The sequence below is a fragment of the Leptopilina heterotoma genome, unplaced genomic scaffold, assembly GCF_015476425.1.
Source record: "Leptopilina heterotoma isolate Lh14 unplaced genomic scaffold, ASM1547642v1 Lhet_60, whole genome shotgun sequence".
NCBI classification, from domain to species: domain Eukaryota; kingdom Metazoa; phylum Arthropoda; class Insecta; order Hymenoptera; family Figitidae; genus Leptopilina; species Leptopilina heterotoma.
In genome coordinates, this window is record NW_025111138.1 from 5529860 (window position 1) to 5554114 (window position 24255).

The following is a 24255-nucleotide window of genomic DNA, read 5'->3' on the forward strand; positions in this document are numbered from 1 at the left end:
ATTGACCTTAAGAAATAGCTGGACCCCCCTTAAAGCCTTACGTACTTTTTGAATGTCACCAAAAATATTATTTTCAATTTTTGAAAAAAGTTTTTTTTTGAAATATAGAAAAATTATATCCAATTATTTTAAAACATTTTTTATTGAATGAACCAAATATTTGCCTGACCGAAATTATATTGAACTACTGATACGATGGTTAAATAAGAGAATAAATTTTTGTCTGACCAAACTATATTTTACTATACTGATACTGATAAACAATTAACTATGGTACAGAAAAAATATATATATATATTTTTTTTTTATATAATTGAAAATGTTTTTTACTACTTACTAATATCCTACTTACAGTAAAAAAAAATTTTGTCTGACTAAAATGGTCCTTTACTACTGATCTAATATTTATTAGAATTTTAATGAACTTTTCTCTCGTTCTAAACTGTCTTTTACTACTGATAAGAAAATTATTACAGAACAGAAATTTTATGTCTGCATAAAACTGACCTTTAACTACTGATATAAAATTTTCTATATACTATTAAAGTCTTGTCTGACTAAAAGTGTATTTTACTACTGATTTTATATTCAGTAAAAATAGTAGAGTTTTGATGGATGAAAATTTACTTCTGCTGAACTAATAAAAATTTACGTAGAAATCAGAAATGTTCGGTTGGACTAAAAATATTTTTTACTACTGTCATATTTATAAAAATTGAATGGAATATGTTGTCCGACTAAAATTGACTTCTACTACTGATAAGAACTTCCTTGAAGACACGAATGCTTTGTCTGACAAAAACTTTCTTAAACTACTCAACTGCGATATTTACCAAACTTTTGCAGAATTTTGTCTGACTATACACATATTTTACACTACTGTTTAGATATTTTTAAAAATTTTATATAAATTTTATATATTTATATTATATTAAGTTTATATTGACTTTCACTACTTATTTAAAGCCTCACAGAAGATAGATTACTATCTTCTTTGAGGCTTTACATAAGTAGTGAAATTTTTTTTATTACTCAACTTATATTTTTAAAATGTTTGTAGAATTTAGTCCGACTAAAAATGTCTGTCACTACTAACCTGCTGTTTACAAAAATTTTACAAACATTTGTCTGTATAAAATTTACTGTTACCACTTATATAAAAAATTTCTTAGCGATAAAATTGTCTGTCTGACTAAACTTGTCTTTTACTACTGATTACATTTATAAAAATTTGGAGAAAATTTTTGACTGTTATTAAAGACAGGAATTTTTTTTACGACTAGAAGAATCTTTCACTACTAACTAGCTTTTCATAAAAATTTCCTAAAATACTGTCTGACTTAAAATTGACTCTTCTACTACTCATAAAAATTTCCAGAAGACCAGAATTCTTTGTCTGGATAAAACTGTCTGTTACTACTAATCCAAAATTTATAATAATTTGAACAAATTTCTATCTGACTGACAAAGTTTTCCACTACTGATATTAAAACTATTATAGAGTACAAGAATGTTTTTTCTGATTAAAACTATTTTGTTACTAATTCAAAAAGTTACTGAACTACAAAAAGCATTAAAAAATAAAGAAAAATAAATTCAGTCTGACTATAATTTACCTCTACTACTGATATTAATATTATAAACAAACTTTCCTCCTCCTGACACTCAATTTTAAAAAAATTCAAACGAACACTTGTCTGACTAAAACTTACTATTACTACTGACAAAATAAAACAACAAGAATTCGATACAAATTAATTAATTGGCTCATTCAATTAAATATTTTCTAGACTCTAAAAAAATATTTTCATTCAAAATATTTCTTTCATGACAAAATAGAATAATAATTTATATTAACATTCCAAAGAAGTAATCGAATAATTAATATTAATAATATACAAAGTGTCTCCAAAGTATTAAATTTTAACAAATTGATACCAAAAATATGGATCAAATTCCAAATTGATCACAATTTTTGTATTAATTTAACCCAGACTTATATTCAAAATTTAATACTTTGAAGAAAAATATTTGAAAATAAAACCAAAAGTTTGAAATAAATACTAAATTTTGTTCAAATCACCTAAAATGATAGTTTTTCTAAGAATATCAAATTGAGACAAAAAGAAAGTATCAAAATTGTTGCATGGCAACAATTTTGATACTTTCTTTTTGTCTCAATTTGATATCCTCATAAAAACTGAGTATGGAACTATCAAAATTTTTCCCCAACGTGTATGTAATATAACACTACCCCTTAGGGAAGAGTAAACAAATAATTATGTATACATAAAAAAAATGTCTGATGTTTTGTCTGAAAATGTTATGCCAGAGTATTTTTTTTTCAAATAATAATTATTATTACTATCAACTATCAAGTATCATATTATAGTGAGAGTAGAGTGTAATTGGAGAGAGCGTTTATACATATATACAAATATTTATGGGACACATTGCAAAAGCACAAAGAAAAGAAAGCTGACAATGAAGCATTATAAACAGTGGGGAACCAGAGGGGCATGCTACTCACCAATGCCTGGGCGGCGCCCTGGTGCTGCAAGCAAGAAACACCCAGTTACTATCACATAGGACATTTAATTCACAGCTTGTGAAAAAAAAACAATGACAACGCGAAAAAATGCAGTGCGAGTATGAAAGCTTTTTACATCAACGAAATAGACAAATACAAAAACATATTATATTGTATTCATTTAATTCGTCATCTTAATTTTGTTTTCCTCTTTAAAGACGTGCAAAATTATATATCATTATTTTTAATATTTCTGGGACAAATTCAGATAATATTATGTCTATTTTTATATTCAAATAAATATAAAATATACAATACAAATTATTGTATTTCTTTTATATTTATTTATATATTATTATATTAATAGTCCGTATTGGGCCTTTTTATTACACACTAATTATTATTATTTTTATTATTTTTCTTTATTATTTTTATTTACTGTATAATTTTTTTTTTTTGCATTTTACAAGGGTAGTTAACATAACCTTTACAACCGAAAAGCTTCAAGTGTAAAGAATTATTATTATCTCTCTAAATTTTAATCAGTTGAAAATCATAGTTTTAATTGACAATCAGTGACTGACTGTTTGCTTCTAAATCAGTTAAAAATAACTGATTTTCAGTAAAAAAAAAAGACTAATTTTAAGTAAAAAATAACTGAAAAATTAGTTAAACTTAAGTTTAACATAAACTAAAAGGAATTTTAACTAATTTAAATTAAATTTTAACTAATTAAACTAGTTAAATTGATATTGATAATGATTTCATTCAAATATTTGATAATGAAAAAGTAACAAAAGCGCTTTCAAAAAATGTAATCTCTTCGTGTTATTAAATATTAGCAAAAGAAATACAGGTAAAAAAAATTTGTTTTCAAATTAATTTAAAGCTCTCTATTTTGTTCAGTTAATCAAATTTTTCAATTTATAAATCAAATCATTATGTCTATTAAGAAAAATTAGTTTTCTAAATAATATAATTTCAGAATGTCTACTATTTCTGTTCAACAAAATTCCCGGTTTTTCCCGGCTTTGTCCTAATTTTTCCCGGTTTTTTTTTATCATAAAAATTAAATTTATTTAATTTCGAACATGAATAAATCTACAAATAGTTTCAAAAATTTTTATTAGAGTTTTCATGAATAATAACATTAATTTGACGATTTTCTTTAAATTTTTCGAAAATAATGTTTTTTTAATAATTTTAATTAAAAATTTGGAAAATAATGGAATTAAACAAAGAATTTTTTCAATTTTTTAAAATAATCTTGTCAGTTGATAATTATAATTAAAAATTTGATTAATTCAATTTTATTAAAATTTATTGATATACTAATCTAATTTCTGCAAAGAATTTTACTATTTATAAAAGTAATATTTGAATTCTTCAAAAGAATGTTATTATTTATGAAAATAATTAAATATTTGCGTAGACTTTTAGTAAAATTTTTGAAAATAATTGAATTGTGGAGAACAGTTTAATTATTTATAAAGATAATTGAAATTTTGAGAAGAATTTTAAAAAATATTTAAACATAATTAAATTTCTGCGAAGAATTTTATTACTTTTGAAAATAATTAAATTGTTTTTTAGAATTTTATGGAAATTTATGAAAATAATTGAATTCTTGTAAAAAATTCTTTTTTTAAATAATATTCAAAAGAATTTACTAAATCTGAAGAATTTTGCTATTTATGGAAATAATTGAATTCTTGCCAAGAATTTTTTTACAGTTTATAGAAATAATTGAATTCTCTCGACGAGTTTTAATAAAATTTTTAAGAATAATTACATTTTTCGAGGAATTTGATTAAAATTGTATTAAAAATAATTGAAATTCTGCAATGAGCTTTACTATTTATAAAAATAATTGAATATATTGCGAACAAAATTTTTAAAAATAAAACTATAATTACGGTGACTAACTTCCCTTGATTATTTTCGAAAAATTTTAATAAAATGCTTTAAAAGAATTTAATTATTTTTAATAGAATGTAAAGAATTTTCAATTATTTCAAAAATTTTCAATTATTTGTTTGTAAAAATTCAATTATCTTGAAACAATAGAATTAAAAAATTTGAAAAATCTTATTTTTTAGAATTTTCAAAAAAACTTTGCGAAAATTCAATTTTATTAAAAAATTATGTGTGTCTTTTTTTAAATTAACTAATAAAAATTTCAATTATTAATCTTTGCACTAAGAAACATGAATACATTTTAGAAAGTGATTCTTTATAAAATTTAATTATTTATCAATTATTAAATTAAAATACTTTGAAAATTCGATTTGTAAAAAGTTTTTAATGAAATTCTTTAACAAATTTAATTATTTTCAGTTGAATTTCACAAAATTTCGATTAATAAGATAATTTTTTTTAAATTTATTTACATACTATATTTGTATCTGTGACAGATTTTTTACTATCAAATTAATTATTTTTAACTAATTAAAATTTAGAGGACAGTATAAATATCTATAAAAATTGAAAAAAGCGATTTTTTAAAAACAAATTAAAGTATACTGAAACTTACTGAACTAAACAAAGGAATTTTATTCTATCGTGAAAGAAATTAATAAAAATAAACAGTATTAAACATTAAATAAATTTACAGTAAATATATATTAATAATAATAATAATAATAATAATAATAATAATAATAATAATATAAGTAATAATAAATATAAAATAATTAATATAAAAATATCAGAATATATTTTGTTTTTCGTAGGTGGGAAGTGGTAAATCTCCAAAAGTTCAGACTTCAGATTAACAAAAATTATGGACTAACGAGAAGAATAAAAAATTCGAAAACACGCATTTATATAAATATCTCGTAATGATATATTTTATATTATAATAAATCACAATATAATATATTATAAAATACATAATATACCACATGATAATATTTATATTTTTAAGACGATCATAAATAACAATACAAGTTTTGGAGAAAGAAAAGGGGGCGTAGGAGAAGGGTAACTTGATATCTTTGTACATTTTTCTTATGATACATATATAATAATAATATATCTAATAGGGGAGGCATTCATAAATTAATTATAGACACTCAAGAGATAAGTTTGATTTATTTAAACGCAAATTTGACATAAGATTAAGTTAATCAAATTAAGTTGAATAGTTAAATAAACCAAAAACATTTCTTCCAGTCATTTATAAATTTGAAAAATTATCCAAAACAAATTATTACGTGTTAAAAAAAATTATTGACAATATAAAAAAAAAAAAATGTTGATAGAAATAAATATTGATTTAATAACAGTCAAGTATTTAATTGACTATTTTTTTTTAAATTAATAAACATTTTATTGAACAACTATAAATGTGTAATAAAGTTATGGGTACATTAAATTATAATGATATTGTACCTTATGCTTTATCTAATATAATTTCCTATCTCTTTCGCGAACTTGGTTAGAAGAGATTATCATAAGTGAATGTCTGACTAAAATCGACTCACACTACTTGAATTAATAGAGATACACCAACAATTCATTTCAAGATTAGTTTGATTTAATCGCATTTGCACTACTAAATTTTAAACGTTTACTTTCCACTCTTTTTCCATAGTTTCACTAGTTTAATTTAACATTTGATTTTTTTTCACTAATTTTTCATTTAATACTCTCAATTATTTTTTTCTTTTGAACATTTATAGTTTAAACTAATAAATTTTATTTTTGCTCACTAATAAATTAATTCTAATGCACCAAGAAATTAATTCAATTTATTAGTGAGCAAAAATAAAAAATATAGAAAATAGAATAAAAATTATTTAAATTATTTTTATTTATTTATCAATTAAATTATTTTTTATTCTATTTTCTATATTGCATTTTTATTCACTAATAAACGAATTAGTATATAAATTTAACGAAATAAATATTTATTTATTTAATTTTAATAAATAATAAATAATTTTAATAATAAAATATAATTTTTGTATGTCAATTTAAATAAAAATTAGTAAAAAATAATTTTTCACTAATCAACTTTCGATAATACGAATTTAGATAGTAGTTAGAAAGTAATTTCCAGACAAAATACCGTTAATTAGAAACAAAAAAATCAAATCCAAATATTTAACAATTTTTCCACGACTGATATTTCGAAAACAATATTCAATAAATTATAATTTATAGGGCAATATAAATTATTCCATTTGGGAAAAATATCTCTTTCTCATATTGTATATAAATAATAATATACATTTATATACTGCACATCAATTCATTAATCTTCTACACATCTTTGATTTTTCCTCTATATATCTGTCACGAAAAAGAAAAGAAAAGAAAAGAAAAAAAGAAAAAAGTACGATATAAAGTCTTTGAGAAAAAAACAAACTTCTATCTATCATTTAACGTATTCGTAAATAGTATTAAATTATAATTTCAGTCAGTTTATCAGAAATAGAAACATAGTAGCAATAAGTTAATTTTTTTTTCTCTTCTATTTTTAGAATTATACTCGTGGACACTCCACGTGTATCCATTCTACAAGCGCAGGCGTTATCGCCTTAAAAATTCATGACGTATTTGTACTTTAACTATATTGCACGTACATATTAAATGGAAATTTCTCTTCTCTTTAATGGATTCTATACACCATTCAGGACTTATTTCATTTCAAATTATATAAAGGATTTCTAAAAAGTTCCAAACCCCTTCAATATCCACGTTTTAACAATAGTAACAACAATAATAATTATATCTATTATTATATTTATATATATTATTTGAATTCTTATTTTTAATATCATATTACATTATAATTTATTCATTATTGAATTTATTACTAGATTAATGTAATAATTATAATTATTATTTTTTTATATTTAATTGATATATTATTATTTTTATTATCAATTTGATATCCTCAGAAAAACTGTGATTATTATTATTATTATTACTATTGCTATTACTATGATTTATATATTATTACTGTTGTTATTATTATAAATATTAGGGGACGTTGAACATTTTTTTACAAACAAAATCAAATTTTTTCTATAGTATTATTTATAATAATAATTTAATTCATGCGAAGAATTTTATAAAAATTTTTAAATAATTAATTTCTTTCGACTAATTTTATGCGAATTCTAATTTAAATAATTGAATTCCTGATAAATTTCTATTACTCGCATGAAAAGAATTGAATTCTTACGAAGATTTTTTTAAATAATTGAATTCTGTTTGGAAATTTTCTGAAAAATAGAAGATATTAAAAAATCATTGAATTGCGAAAAGTTTTTAAAAATAATTAAATTTTACAAAGAATTCTATTAAAACTTTTGACAATAATTGAATGTCTGTGTGGTATTTTATTAAATTTTTTTTGAAAATAATTGAATTCCTAGAAAGCATTTTATTATTTATGAAAATAATTGAATTCTTGCGAATGATTTTATTAGAATTTTTTAAAATAATTGAATTTTCAAGAAGAAATGCATTACTTTTAAAAATAATTGAATTTTACAACGAATTTTATTTAAATACCTCAAAATAATTGATTTTTTGGAAATAATTTGGTTATTTATCGACATAATTGAATTCCAGTGAAAAATTCTAATATTTTTGTAAATAATTTAATTCTTCCAAAGAATTAAAAAAAACAATTTTTTAAATAATTGATTTTTTCGAGGAATTAAAATTAAATTTTTAAGAATGATTACATTTTCTTTACATTTTATTAGCAATTCCTGTAAAATTGTATTAAAAATAATTGAAATTCTGAGAAGAATTTTATTATTTATGAAAATAATTGAAATCCTAAAAAGAATTTTATTATTTATGAAAATAATTGAATTATTGCAAAAAATTTTATTAATTTTTTTTAAATAATTCAATTCTTTTGCAAAATTTTGTGAAAATACGAGATATTGAAAATAATTGAATGACGAATATTTTTTGAAAATAATTGAATTGTTTTAAAGAATTTGATTATTATAATTATTCATTATAATAATTTAATTTTCAATATTTTTCCTCTACTTAAATTAATTTTTATAATAAATAAATTATTTAAAAAAATTTTAAACAAAAAGTAAACAACATTTATAATTGTGAATATCATAAATTGGAAAACGACCTTTTTCATCATTGTATTCAAGAGTATCAATTATTCAGACACATGAAAGTTGAATTTAAATACAAAATTCTCTTTACAGGAAAATATTTCGCTGATCGATATTATTGAGAGAATGACATGCTCAATAACATATTAATGATGCTGACAGATTTAAAAGCAAAAATTAAAAAAAAAGATATGAAGAAAAAAATCAGCCAATTTAAATCCCTTGTTCTATTTCAAAAGTGACTTTACTCATTTCAAAATAATTGTCCTCCTTAACTCATCATCATCATCATCAAAAATCGACTGAACTCAAAAGTAAATTTAGCTCAAAACTTTAAATATTTAAATACTCGATCTGAACAATTTAGTAAATGAAGCTCAAGATAAAATTATTTATAAAATTTTATTTATACATATTTAATATAAAAATATAAATATTTTCAAGTAACTAAAAACTCTTGGACAATTCAGAAAATTAAGCTCAAGATAAAATTATTTATAAAATTTTATTTAAAAATATGTGATGAACAATTTAAATAATTAATGTTAAATTTAAATATTTATTTGAATACATTTTTCTTCAATGAAGAAAGGTACGTAAAAAGCAAAGAATTTTAAGATTATGTTTTTCTTATTTTTAAAAGTTTCTGTTCAATTATATAAAACTAAAATTAGTTTATATTAATTATTTTATATGTAATTTAAAATTTTGAAAATCTAAAACGAGGATAAAACCTTTTGCGTCAGGGGTGCAATTGACCAAAAATGATTATATTAATTTCCAGAAAACTTCATATTAATCTAATTAAATTATCAATTTTAAAAATTAATAACTATTCTCCAAAGTATATTGTTTCTCGATATGGAATCACAACAACAACAACAACAACAGTAACAACAGCAAAAATAAATAAGAAAACGAAACATAAATTTTAAAAGACTAGTATGTGTACAGTGCAAGTGACATTTACTCGATATAAATTTTTTTTAGTGAGGCATTCCATGTACATTCCAATAATGTCGGTGAATGTACTTTCAATTCGAATGATTGAATTGTCAGCAATGAAAGAAGCGGGAAGTACAATAAAGTTAAAAGGTGTATGCTTTGGTTTTGTACTTTTTTCTCACTATTTTTTTTCTTTCTTTTTATTTTTGAAAATATTACATTTTGAGAATAGAGTAAGAAAAAAATAAAAACCAGATGCGGATCTGCCATCGAAAAAGCGCACAGGAAAAAAAACAATATGAATGTAATTCATCATTTCATGATTTAGTAACCGTTTTGCTATTGATTTTCAGTCAATAATAACTAATTTCTCTTCGGGGTTTATTACCAAATAATACCACAGAAAATAGAATCCAGTTGCAGAGATGAATATGTAATTAAGAATTATTAATAGCCACGCAGTTAATCATTTCTAATAGTTTATGCATTTGTTTTAAACTGAAATAGTTGGTTTTCAAATATTCAAAACTAAAATCTGACCATTAATTTATAGATCTCAAAATTTATATTTTGTTAATAAATTCTAAAACGTTGTTAAATAATGATTTAAACTAAATAACTTTTTATTCATTAAATATTACAGTTAAACAATAAAAAAATTTAAAAATAACGTTATTAGATTAAATAATAAAAAATGCATTTTTCAAATATAATAATTTTCGTTACAAAACAAAATATTTAATCACATAAATCGAATTCTTACAACCAAATATTTTTGTTCAAGCAAAATATTATTAAACTAATTTTTTTGTAGCAGATTTCGAACTTTCTGTAATTTTCTTTAAAAGAATTTCCAATTTTTCCAAAGTTACATTTAATAGCTTTTTATAAAGTTCAACAATTGAATTTCTACTAATCCGTATTTATATGTTCAACAAAAATTTGACTATCATAATAATTATTATCATTATACATTAATTACAATATTCCAATATATTATAAAAAAAAATATTAATTAGATTTAAATAAAAAATTCAGCTAAATAAAAATTCTCCGAAATAAAATTACATAAAAAATTTAGCTAAATAAAAATTATCTCAAATGAAATTATATTTAAATGCAAAATTTCAACTAAATAAAAATTCTCCCAAATGAAATTCTTTTCAAATAAAAAATTTCAGCTAAATAAAAAGTTTCCGGCATTAAATTACATTTAAATAAAATTTAAGCTAAATAAAAATTCTTCCAAATGAAATTATATTCAAATAAAAAATTTCAGCTAAATAAAAATTCTCCCAAATGAAAATTCATTTAAATAAAAAAATTTAGCTAAATAAAAAATATCCTGAATAAAATTACATTTAAATAAAATTTCTGCTAAATAAAAATTCTTCCAAATAGACTTCCATTTAAAAAAAAAATTTTAGCTAAATAAAAATTCATCCAAATAAAATCCCATGTAAATAGAAAAAATTTAGCTAAATAAAAATTCTCCTAAATAAAATTAATTTGAAGAAAAAATTCAGCTAAATCAAAATTATCTCAAATGAAATTATATTTAAATGCAAAATTTCAGCTAAATAAAAATTCTCCCAAATGAAAATTCATTTAAATAAAAAAATTCAGCTAAATAAAAAATTTTCGGAATGAAATTACATTTAAATAAAATTTCAGCTAAATAAAAATTCTTCCAAATAGACTTCCATTTAAATAAAAAAAAATTCAGCTAAATAAAAATTCATCTAAATAAAATTCCATGTAAATAGTACAAATTTAGCTAAATAAAAATCTTCCTAAATAAAATTAAATTTGAAAAAAGAATTCAGCTAAATCAAAAGTATCTCAAATGAAATTATATTTAAATGCAAAATTTCAGATAAATAAAAATTGTACCAAATGAAAATTCATTTAAATAAAAAAAATTCAGCTACAAATAAAAATTCTCCAAAAAGAAATTGTACTCGAATAAAAAATTTCATCTAAATAAAAATTCTCCTAAATGAAATTAAATTAAAAAGAAAAAATTCAGCTAAATAAAAATTCTCCCTAACGATATTATATTTAAATAAAAAAATCCAGCTAAACAAAAATTCTTTCAATCAAAATTACATTCAAATAAAAAAAAATGCAACTAAATAAAAATTCGATAAATTGAAAATTCTCTTCTGAAGAAAAATTCAATTTAAGATGCCTTCAATTTTATATAAAAAAATGGACTAAATAGAAATTTGTCCTAAAGTGGAAGAAAAGGGGAAATTTTATTTTATTACTTTCTTCTTTTCTTCTTGTTGTCAATTTAGAAAAAATAAAGTAAGTTTGATAAATTTTTCCACTGTCAAATTTAGCAGTGGTTGTGTGTGACTTATTGTACAAAGAAAACTGGAACGACCAGCGTGACCTGCTTGGTGGTATCGCTTGAGGAGGTTAAAGCGTATAAGGGCCTCTGACGAATCGATTCGGCCATGGGCGGAGGGCTCTACTGCAGTGCCGCAAATACCAAAATTTCATCTCTCAATGTTTACTTTTAAAATTTCCTTTTTAAAAACAATAGTTTACCAAAGATTTTTTTTTAAATCTTCAATATGTATTATAAACTTCTCCCCATGTAATTTTAATCTCACTGTATCCAATTTTCTATTGTATACAATGTTATCATTTATTTTTTAATTGGACATTTTTTAACATTTACATAAATTTAATTCAAAATATTTAAATTCAATTTAATTATGAATTTTCATACAGTTGCAAGTAAATATGAATTTTTTCAATTTCTTGATTTCTTTTGTTTGCATGAATTATTATTATATAAATGTTATGCATACTCTGGAAAAAATTTATTTGATTCAAATAAATTATTATTTGCATCTATTATGAAATAATTTTTATTTATGTCAAATTAATGGTATTTACTTCAAATTCTGAAATTATTGGATCAAATAATTGTTGGTTAATTTTTTTTTTATTTAAACAAAAATTATTTGATTCAAGGAAATATTTATTTGTTATTAATTTATTATTGTTATTTATTTTATTTGAAACCCGTTTATGCTCAAATAAATAAATAAATAAAAAATAAATATTTACTACATTTATTTATTTACTTTATATTTTGTTATATTTATTATTACTACTATTTTATTAGTATTATTACTATTATTATAAATTTTACATCTTTTGAAGAATTACACAAAATTTATAGAACATAGCTCTTCGAAATTACGAATTAATTTTTCTCATTACAAAAAACAGTTAAAAATTTCAATTATTATTTAAAAAATAATTTTAGAACGGCACAATTTTTGTTATGGCTTTCAACTTAATACACAGGGAGCGTCAGGCTATAACTCTTAATAATAATAAACCAATATATAGAATATTATAGTTCCACTTTTTAAACTAAACGAGGAAAAAAAATTGTATATACAAAATTAATTTTTAAGTTAAAATAATTCAGTACCTAATTTTTTTTAAACATTAAATATTTTTTTTTATTTATTAATAACGAACTTGAATCTGTTTATATAAATTATTTTCTTTTACTATTTTTTATAAAATTCAATATAATTCTGTCTCTCGAAAAATACAAAAAATACCTAATGTCGAAAAATATTAATTTCAAAAATAGAAATAACTTTTTTTTATTTTTAAATAGAACTAATTTTCCAGCTAGTAAAAAAATATATTTTTCAATATTTTCCAAGTAATATTTTCAAAAAATCAAAATTCAAGAAAATTAGAAAATTTTCTGCTCTTAAAAATCTCTCTACTTTGTAATATTTAAAATAGGGCTTTAAAATAAAAAACAGTTTTAACTTTAAGAAAGTTTTTCATATTTTCAACAAGGCTCTAGTTGAAATCCTCTATTTAGAATATGACATAATAAAAATAGTTTTCTGCAAAAAATTGCTTCAATGAAAATAATTTGTTTCACCGAATCTAAAGTTTACAACCTTCATTTTCTAAAAAAAAAAAATTACTTTTTTGGATAGGAAAATAATATATTTTCAGATTGAAATTTTTTTTTCTAGACATGGTGAATCAAAAAAAATTTGTATATAACAATTGAAAAAAAATATACAAAAGTTCACACTGAACTTAAAAGTATCAAATTGCAACAAATTGATACAAAAAATATGAATCAAATCAACAAATGGAATTAAATGTTTGGTATATCAATTCGATACTTTTGAGAAAACTGTGAATTTATAAAAAATTTAAAATAAATAGAAGAGTTTATATTTATAACGAAGAGTTTGTAGAAAATAAAAAAAATTGTTTTACAAAAGTTTGTAAAAATTAAAAAATTTCTTCTACAAGAGTTTATAAAAATTTGCTTTGAAAAAACATTTCTTCTTCTAAAGAGAAGTTGATTGTAAACGTTTTTGTGAACCTCACACCAAAGTGAATTTTAGCTGTTTCAGGCAAACTATTTCCTTGCGTGTCATTAAAAATAAAAGAAACCCTCGCAGCAAAATCACACTTTCATCAATCAAATTTTATGCTTTGACATTATACACAGGATTATTTTTTACTGTAGTTCTCAAAAGATATCTGCGCTGGGAGACTTGAAACTTTTTAAAACGAATCTTAAATTGAAAACCGTAAAAGACATAAAAGTTATTATATATGCGTACATATAACTTTTGTATTATATACAAAGCAACTAAATAAAACATGGTTATTATAAATTTTCCAAGTAATTACCAAAGTTTTTATATTAAAAAAAATTATAATTTATTAATAACCATACCAGACTTTTATTACTCAACAAAACTTTTACTTATAAAGAGCAGCAAAAACTTATAATCAACGAATATTATTTATACAAATATTGAAATTTGTAAAAAAAAGTATTGGTAAGTATAATTCAGGATTTCTTTTTTCGTATACGGAAAAAGAAATCCTAAATTGTAATTTATCTTACAATAATCACAATCCATTCAAATTTTCTGTAGCCAAAAAAAAGACGTTGAAAAAATCCGTCAAATATTTAAGGATATTTTTGTACCTTTATGACGTCACAGTTTATGTAAAACATGTTTTCTAAAACTGTGACGTCACAAAGATTCAAATGCCCTTAATGGGTATTTAAAAATTTTTAATAAAAACTAATAAGTTTCTCAATTTTAAAAAGAATTAGAAATAAAATAAAATTCCCAAATACAAAATGTGAAAAAAATTTCCCCTGTTGTTGGAAAAAAAAAATTTCTTCAACACTTTTATGACGTATTTTAAAATTATATTTTTTTAAATTGACTTTTACTACTGACACAAAAAAAATTTGCCGGTCTTCAACTGTTTAGCACTACAAGATAATAAACATAAACAAAATTTAATCCATTTTGTCTTGTCTGAAACTGACTTTTACTACTAATAATAGTAAACAGAAACTTTTACTACTAATACTAAAATTGTAATTTTAGTGTATTATTAACTACTGAAGTATTTAATTATTTAACTAATATATTTTAGTATTATTAATTTATTAATTATATCAAATGGAATTTTAACAAATAATATAAAATAAATAAAATTATATTAAACTGATAACAACAAAAAATGGTTTAAATCAAAATAAAATTTAACCAATAATTATTTGAACCAATAATGTCAAAATTTAAAGCAATTACCATTAATTTGATTAAAAATAAAAATTGTCTGAAACAAATAAATATTTATTTGATAATAGACGCAAGTAATCATTTATTTGAATCAAAGAATTTTTTCCAGAGTCAAAAACAAAATTAAAAAAGAACAATTTCCAACACTACAAAATTTCCCACACCCAGAAAGAAGATAATATATTTTACTCAAAACCTACTAAATTATTTATTTGTTTTAAATAAATTTTATTTTATTTAAATAAAATTTTATTTGATTCAAATAAAATTTTTTTTACTAAATACAATTTTATTTGGTTCAAATAAAATTTTTTTTACTATATACAATTTTTATTTAAGATGGTTCATCCAACGAAATGCTGACATCTAAAAAATAATTAAAATTTAAAAAATTTTTTAACCCCTTAACTGTTTGAGGAAAATACAACATGATTGTCCCAAAATGCCCAGCGGAATCTGATACTTTTTCAAATAGTATAATATATTTAAATTATAACTAATTATTCAATTATTTTCTAAAATATCATTAATGACCCTTATAATTTCTTATAATATTGATATAAAGAAAAATATCTATCAATTTATATACAAATTATATTTATTTTGAGTGATAGTGAACACGACCCACGGGTGGGTCGGAAACAGTTATGGCCATACTTTTTCACGACCCACCCGTGGGTCGGAAACAGGCAACGGGTTAAATTAAAATAATATTTAAAATAAATACTATTAATAGTATTTTCTAGAAAAACAAAAATATCAATTTCCAATAGAAAAAAAAACAATGTAAATTAATGTTTTTCCAAAGATCCGCATTCCATTTGTCCTTAAGACAAATAAATAATTTAGAAAGCTAAATTTATTTGACTGAAATAAATTATATTTGGGTCAAATGAAACATTATTCTAGGCGCAGAATTTCAATTGAATTCAATTCACCTAATTTTTGTGACAGTAGTAAAAAAAAGGAGACAAAAAAATTCCCACCATAATTAATGCAATTGCAAATACACATAAACCTACTAAAATGATGTGAAAGATTTAAGTGTTATTGTAACGTTTACTATATTTATCACGAGTTGGAATTTATCTCAATGCTAATGTAAATTACGTTGTGGTCGAGTCACACGATAATTCGTTCAGAGAATGCAAATCGTGAACGTTAAAATGAAATTAGAGAATACACTTTCATATAGGTCCAGGAAATAATTTTCTCGTTTTAATTTTGGACTCGTTGTTGTTGTTGTTGTTGTTGCTGCTGCTGCTGCTGTTTTATTTCAGCCTTTTTTTCTTTTTTAATTTATCTTTTCAAGAGGATGAAAATCAAATTTTCCCACACACACATATACTAATAAACGAGGAAATTATTTAGAAATTACTAATTAACAACTATACTATATTAGTTTTTTGTCAGTGATTTTTAATTACATTCCTTTTTCATTATTTTTCATTTTTAATCAAAAGAATTCTATATATCTTGTAATTGAGGTAATCAACTTATTTAATGAAGTGATTAGTGGAGAGATTTTTTTTTAAATTAAACACATTGAAATATAGTTGTAATTGCTTGATTAAAGACGAAAATTGATATTTTATCGAAATTATATTTTTATAATTATATTTTAATAAATTTATAACTAAAAAATTAATTACTGTATAGGTACTTAAAAAAATTTTTAAAAAGTCAAATTATGTAACCATATTTTTTTATTTTTCTGTACTTTTATATTTTTTCTAGGGGATAAATTTAAACTTAAAAAGCAAAAAAATAATTTTTAAAAATATGTCACAACGTTCACAATCAGTTACTACTTTTTTTTACTCTATTTTTATTACATTTTCATTACTTTTCATATTATTTCATTTTCTAATTTTATTTAAATTAAATATAAAAAAATAATAAAAGTAAAAATATTTCAGACTATTGATTACTGTAATTTTTTTCTAAACATATTTTACTAATTTTTGTAATTAGTTGATAAAAATTTGCAACGCGGTAATATTAGTGAATAATAGAAAGAGGTCGAAACTTTAGAATCACCAAGTATTCAATATTATGAGACCTAAGAGTCTCATACACGTGTATATCTCATGTATTATTAAACTGGACTTATTAAGTTTTGGTTTGCTACTCTCTAGCACGAAAAGCTTAGTGAACATTCTACAATATATTAAATTTTCCTAAAATAGTGTCTTTTCGAAAATTTTGATTTAGAATCTTCATAAATTAACTGCATTGATTAAAAATCTCATTAAAATAAATTTCCCATAAAGTAATAAAATAATTTTTACTACAAAATATTTTCGAAAAAAAATTAACTTTTAACTTTTTTATTAACTTTTTTTTTATTTTATTTTAAAATTAAATTTTAACTCAAATTCATTATTTAAATTATTTTTATAATCTTTCAATTTAATAAAATTTTAATTTCTAAATATTTAATAACTAAATTAATTAATTAATTTCTGAATTAATATTCAATTGTTATTTATCTAGAGCGAAAATTTGTCATTGTTCACTGATAAGAAAATTTTCTATTATATAAATTATGAATATACGAATTAAAAAATTAATTTTCAATTCAAAAAATTAAAATAATAAATGGAACTTTTTATTCTATATTTGTCAAAGTTGACATAAAAAACAAAAATAAAATAAAATAAACAGAAAAGAGAAGAGAAGTCATAGAAAGATAAAAATATGCAAAAGACAAAAATAAAATTTATAAAAAGAAAAGTCATAGAGAGATAGAAATATCCTTTTTTATATAATAGAGAGAAAATAATAAAAATGTTAATAACAAAGGTGAATGTAAATAATTTCTGTCAAGTTTTATCGTTTGTCTTTCAAAAGAACAATGTATAATTATTATTTTCTCTCATTGTCACTGAGAAAAATAAAAAGACAATGGTTTCAAAAATACCCACATATAAAACTCAAGTTGTAGATTTATCAGAACGGTTTATACAGTCTAGACTCTCTCGAGATGGCTACAGGGTATTTAAAATAAAAAAAAAACACTTCAACCTTTAAGGCGATATTTACCCTTTTATAATAAGCTATCATTAAAATACTTCTAATTTAAACTGACTCTTTATATATATAACTTTTTTTATATATATTCAATCGTTTCATATTATTAGAAGTCAACTGAGTGACGTACTTTATGTAAAAAATATATTAATATATCTACATAGTGTGGGAGAGTGTGTATTTTAAAAAATACCGCAGAATAATTTTACATTCAAGTAATAAATTATCGATCACAAAAAATTTTTCAATCTAACTTAAAATAAATGAATTATTTTAGTAAAAAATGAAAAAAAAAATAAAAAAAGACAAAAGACAACGAAAGAAAACGAAAGACAACAAAAGAAATAAAAATAATAAAATAAGAAATAACAAGAAGTAAGAAGTAAATGAAAAAAGAACTAAAGAGTATAAAGTAAATCAAAATATAAACGAAAATAAAAATATCAAAATTTAAATAAATTACGAGAAAATAAAATTAAATAAAGAGATTTGTAAAAAATAACTTTCCCGCATCTACAGAGAAAAACATTTATAAATAAAAAATCTATTTATTCCACAGAAAGAACAATAATTTAACATAAGATTAGTGACCCACAATATTAATTTTATACATTATATTTTTAATCGATAATTTCATTTTTCTAATTTTAAACCAATGATGTATTATACGTTATTGAAAGTTGTGTGTGACGTCACACATTGTGAACTACATATTCATTTAAAAAGCAGTAATAAATTTTCACGCCAATTTGAACCAATTAAAAGAAAATAAAAATAATTAATGAAAATTCCGCATTTCTTTAGAAACATGATTATATATATATATACAAATATAAATTGAATGTCCCAGATTGTCAATGACTATATATATTTGAAGAAAAATAGAATATAATGATCCTCAATAATCGTTTGTATTTATTATACAAGCAATTAGGACTTTTAACGTTTTAACATTCCAAAGATTGTTGATACGTGAAATATAGAATTTCGCGTTGCAAAATTTTTTTTTAATATAATTTCTTTTGTTCAAATCTTTAAAAATGCTAATTAATAATGACAAAAAAGAAGAGAGAGAGAAAGAATCTTTTAGAAATTAGAAATTTATCCTAACAACTTTAAAATAGGTTCGACAATTTCTCAAAAAATTATGAAACGCACAAAATTTAATTACAAAAAATTACATTTATTTTATCAACAATAATTATTATATTATTAATACCTATAAATATTTAATCTAATACTATTAAAACCAAACTGGAATTATCTGGACGGGAAACTGATACTTATATCCCCCTGTAGTTCATCTCATTTACGAGAGAGTTTTCATGCCGTCTAGGCGGGAATTCACCAAACTATAATGGCGCGAAATTCAAATTTAACTAAACAAGATACAAGCTAAATATTTAAAAAAAAATTTTAAATAGAAAAATATAAATATAAAAGTACAGAATTAATAAAATTCTCCGGAGTTAGCGTTTAGCGTCAACGTTTGGCGTCAATGCTTAGCGTCGAAAACTATTCTTCGTAGGTTTTAGAGATAAAACTGTCACTAATTTCACCTCTTTTATTTCCCTAGGGAGTTAAAAAAATTTTCCAGAGTACATTTTTAGCTAAAAACCTTCGAAAAAATTCTTCTATTCTTTAATGTTTTGTAAATAAAATATTTTTGCGACGCTCAGCGTCGACGCCAACTACAGGGACCTATTAATAATTATTAATAACTAATATTAATAAATAATGTATTATTTATTATTAATAATTATTTACAACTAATATTAATCAATAATGTATTATTTATTATCATTAATTATTATTTATAATGTAAATTTGATTCAATATTAAATTTGGGACCCCGTGGAAATTCTATTGAAATTATTCTGGGGGAAAAAATTATATTAAAAAGACAATATTTGTGGTCGAAAATTCCCAATTAAAATTGTAATCTTTTGAGTAAATGAAAATTAATTTATCCAAGTGTAGACTATTGTATGATTCATTTCTGTATCATATAATGACTACGAGGAATAACTTGCTTGCATATTGTTATGGTATGATATCAGCCATCTGATTCATAACTATAACACTTTAGATGGAGGTAGAATGCATAACAATGGAAGGTGGTTCACCAACAGGAAGAACGATATCGATTAATAATGCTAATGAAGCATTTTGTGTAAGTTGGAGGAGCCATTTAAAATTGAATTATCATTACTTATTATCAAGAGCTCAACGTTAATTTTCTTTAAAAACAGCTGACACTTCCTTTTTAAATATTATCTTTCTAAATAATACAAATTTACATTTTAGTGCTTACGAATAATTGTAACCAACACAATATGGAAAACAAAAAGAACAAACATTATGGAACACAACATAGAAAACAACACACAAAACAATAAAAACAACAATACAGAAAACATAAAATATTTTCTCAAATTAATATATAATATAAAGTTAAATTTTTAATTAACGGACACCGACAAAAAAAAGCGATATTACAATTTATTTCACTTGTATTTGCATAAAGCAGACAAACTTGAATTTAATGTCGCAGAATGAATAACAATATTGAAAATTGGATCCGATTGTTTATTTTGCTTTTCAATCGAGTGAAATCAACAAAGCACTTTTGATTAAACAGCGTTTCGACAAGTCCAATTAATGATGAGTTTAGAGAGTTTTCAAACTGTGCAGGGAGAAAAAAATTGATCGTCAGTTGTTGATAAAGTTGCCGCGAGTAATTATCGTTAATTGTTAAATCGTTAAAGGGTTTCTTCCGGTTTTCTTTAATTAATGAAATTGCATTTCTCGCCAACAGACTATTATTGGTCAAATTGTTAATTGCATTAACCTTAATAGTGGTTCATTTCAACTGTACGATAAACGCTCTGTCATCAGCCATATAAACAATATTCAATATCATATCACTTATTTCAATTTAGTTTCTTTTCATAAGAATAAGAATATAGTTCTTTTACATAAGAATATAGTCTTTTAGACTGAGACAAGAATTATTTTGCTTTTATGTCAAAATAAAATTTGTAAAAAAAAAAATGTTGGAGAATTTTATTTCGATATGAAGTCAAAATAGTTTTGTCTGATGGAAACAAAAGGGGTAACGTATTTTTTGGTTTTGTTTGAATTTTTTTGGGAATATGAATGTTGTACACTTATAAAAATTGTAGCTGATATTTTTGTGTATTGTTTTGGTATTTTTAGAATCGTACGACCAGGTAAAGGTAATATATACTGGTTGTACTACTAATGTTAATGTTCATCGAAAATTTCTATCAGTATATTTTAGTGATGCACGTGAAGCAAGTTTCTTTCTGCAACCACTTTTATAAAGAGAGGAAACTAAAATTTAAATATTTACAGTAGTTTTTCTAAGGATATTAAATTGAGACAAAAAAACGTAACGTTTTTTTGTCTCAATTTGATATCCTTAGAAAAAGAGTGTTTTAATTATTTTGACGAATTGCTGGACGTGCATTACTAGTGTTGTTACTCTAAAGGATTGTATGGAAAGTATAGTGAAAATGTGCATACCGTGGGCATCAATTGGTCAGTGGACCTAACCCGTGTAACCTTGTTCCTGTACAATATCCTCTTGACGAGTTTCTCCATAGGCTGATTCCATTTCATAAAGCCAACATACAGAAGATAGAAACAGAATAGCACAAGAGCCTCGTACCAATGTATATAGTTATCACGAAAGAAGTAGATTAGAGTAATGAGGCTAATGCTGTAAAAGCTGCAATCGCGAAAGAGTGGCCACCATGTGAGCGTGAGTACGGTCCTTGAGAAGATGGCACACATGCCGATGACAAAAAGAATATTAAAAACTGCCGAACCGACGATGGTACCAATTCCTACGTCGTCGAACGAGACGAACACCCCAATTATCGAGGTAAAAAGCTCAGGGGCGGAACCCCCCGCTGCCATGAACGTGGCACCGGCCACATCATCAGCGATATCAAGTTTCTCGATAATCACGTCGAGGGACGGCACGAAGAATTCGTCACAGACGATTGCCAAGGCGACAAACATATACACGACGCCTACAACGTGAAAAATAACAGCACCACGACGTCTTTCTTGAAGCGTGAAGAAATCTTTTGGAAATAGCGGCGCCTTCTCCTCGGACATATTCCCACCGACCTTCTTATGATGATGATGATGAATCGAGCTATTGTATCCCTCTGGGTCCCAGTTGACATCGGAATTTAAATTTCTCTCTGTCGAAATTGATGAGGTCTCATTGGGTATTAACGTGGAGACGCTCTGCTGAAGCGGAACCGGAGTGTTGGGTGCGGGCCGATGTCCCATCGATGACAATGGATTCATGACCAACATCATCAGTGTCACCAGCAGTGCCGAACTCCAAAGCCGGTCACGGTCTCCGGAATGTGTCCGTCCATGAGAGCCTGCAGGAATAGGACCTGCAGGATGAGGACGTTCTTGTTCCACCTCCTGCATCGTGTGTCGCGCGGAGGTCGCACCTCAGGGAAGCCCAGTTAAAGGTCGGGTCATGCCGTCGAGACAATTGGCGGTCGCATCCTCTTCTCTCTCCTGATAAGGAGTCCTCACTTTTGTACCACGTTCCGTTTTCTCGACAACTTTGCTCAATCAGAAGAGCAATTTTCGTCGTCTTCGTTTGTCGCTCTTCCTCCACCTCGTCGTCGTCGTCGTCACTCTCGACCTTTGTTTCCTCCACGTCGTCGACGTCGTCGTTGTTGTTATCGTTTTCTTCTTTCTCGCGCTCACTGTAATACCGTTCGCAGTGTATGGATGGCATATAACCCAATATATGTTTAACAGGAGCAGCAGAACGGCGCCCCCGCCGCGATGCCCGCCCGCTGCACACTGGAACAACCCTGTTCCGTTCCTTTCCGTTCGTGTCGTTCTTTCGTTTCCTTTCTCGCGTACCCCGTACACACAATACTCGCCTCGATTCACTATCTCTTTTACTCTCGCCACCACACCACACTAGACTGTCCTCCTTCCTCTTTCGCGTGAACCAACACTACTTATTCCTGCCCTCTCGCTTCATCCAGAGGTGGTAGGTCGTAGAAGCTAGCGGATGAGCGCGCGCGCGCGCAACCTCTCGCCGGGACTCTCGCTCGATATTGGAGTCAACTCTACAACACAACTACTACAGGAGTGCTACACCAGAGCATATAACGGGTGTCGCCTGTTCAGACTCCTTCCACCAACACTAGAGCCTCTTGTGAACCTTCCTTCCTTCCTACCTCTCCACCAACTTCCTTCCTTCCCAGTAATCGTAATTCCCAACGTCTCGATCGTCCAACTAATAATGGCCCATAACCAATCAATACACATACATTTGGTCCAATCATTTAAAAATCACAATAAAGCTAATTTTATTCACTTTCCACAAAACAAAATCATCCACTCGAGATCCATAAAGAACCCTCGATCCAACACTTGAAAAAAAAAAAAAAAGAAAAGCCTCCCTCCACCCAATAAAACACCCTAATTTAATATTATTCCTCTTAGTTACTTCTTCCTCAACATACAAGAATAGTCCAAAATAATTAGAAACGCATTCAGAATCAAAAAGAGTACTGACACAACTGGGGTTACTTTAGACATTTAGAATTCCGAACACATTCTTTTTAAGTAACTAAATATTACCTTTTTCAAAATAATCTTCAAGTTATCAGCAAGCTTACTGCAAGTAGCAAAATGTCCCAACTCTGCACTGATAGAAACGAATAGTTGTGACTACTAGTTGGTTAGTAATAAGTCGTTGCCTTTTATTAGTTTCTGTCACTATTTAGTTAGTAATTCCAGACATTCAGTTAGTAACGTAACTAATTAAATAGATAGACCGACAAAAGAAGTAGTTGAATCAACTAATAAAATAGTTGAATTTACTAATAAAAATAGTAACACCAACTAATAAGTTAGCAGCAGTTTACTAACTAAAAATAATTTCGGAAAAAATGGTTACAATAACTTTTCTTTCCTCTCAGTGCGAAGCTTGTAAATTTGCACC

At 24.1% G+C, this 24255-nt stretch overlaps 1 protein-coding gene across 5 annotated transcripts in view; it reads right to left on the minus strand.

The window, feature by feature from the left end:
* Window positions 1–22851, minus strand: part of LOC122509394 (sodium/potassium/calcium exchanger Nckx30C) — a 134509-nt gene extending 111658 nt beyond the window's left edge. For 3 of the 5 annotated variants that reach the window (XM_043623422.1, XM_043623423.1, XM_043623421.1), the window contains exons 1-2: window positions 21783–22851; window positions 2531–2554 (exon numbers count right to left, since the gene is read on the minus strand). In XM_043623422.1, the coding sequence (XP_043479357.1) occupies window positions 2531–2554; window positions 21783–22712 (954 nt within the window). In that variant the 5' untranslated portion in view covers window positions 22713–22851. The remainder of the gene's footprint in view (window positions 1–2530; window positions 2555–21782) is intronic. The other 2 variants (XM_043623425.1, XM_043623424.1) reach the window with 1 other exon arrangement.
* Between the last annotated feature and the right edge of the window lie 1404 nt (window positions 22852–24255).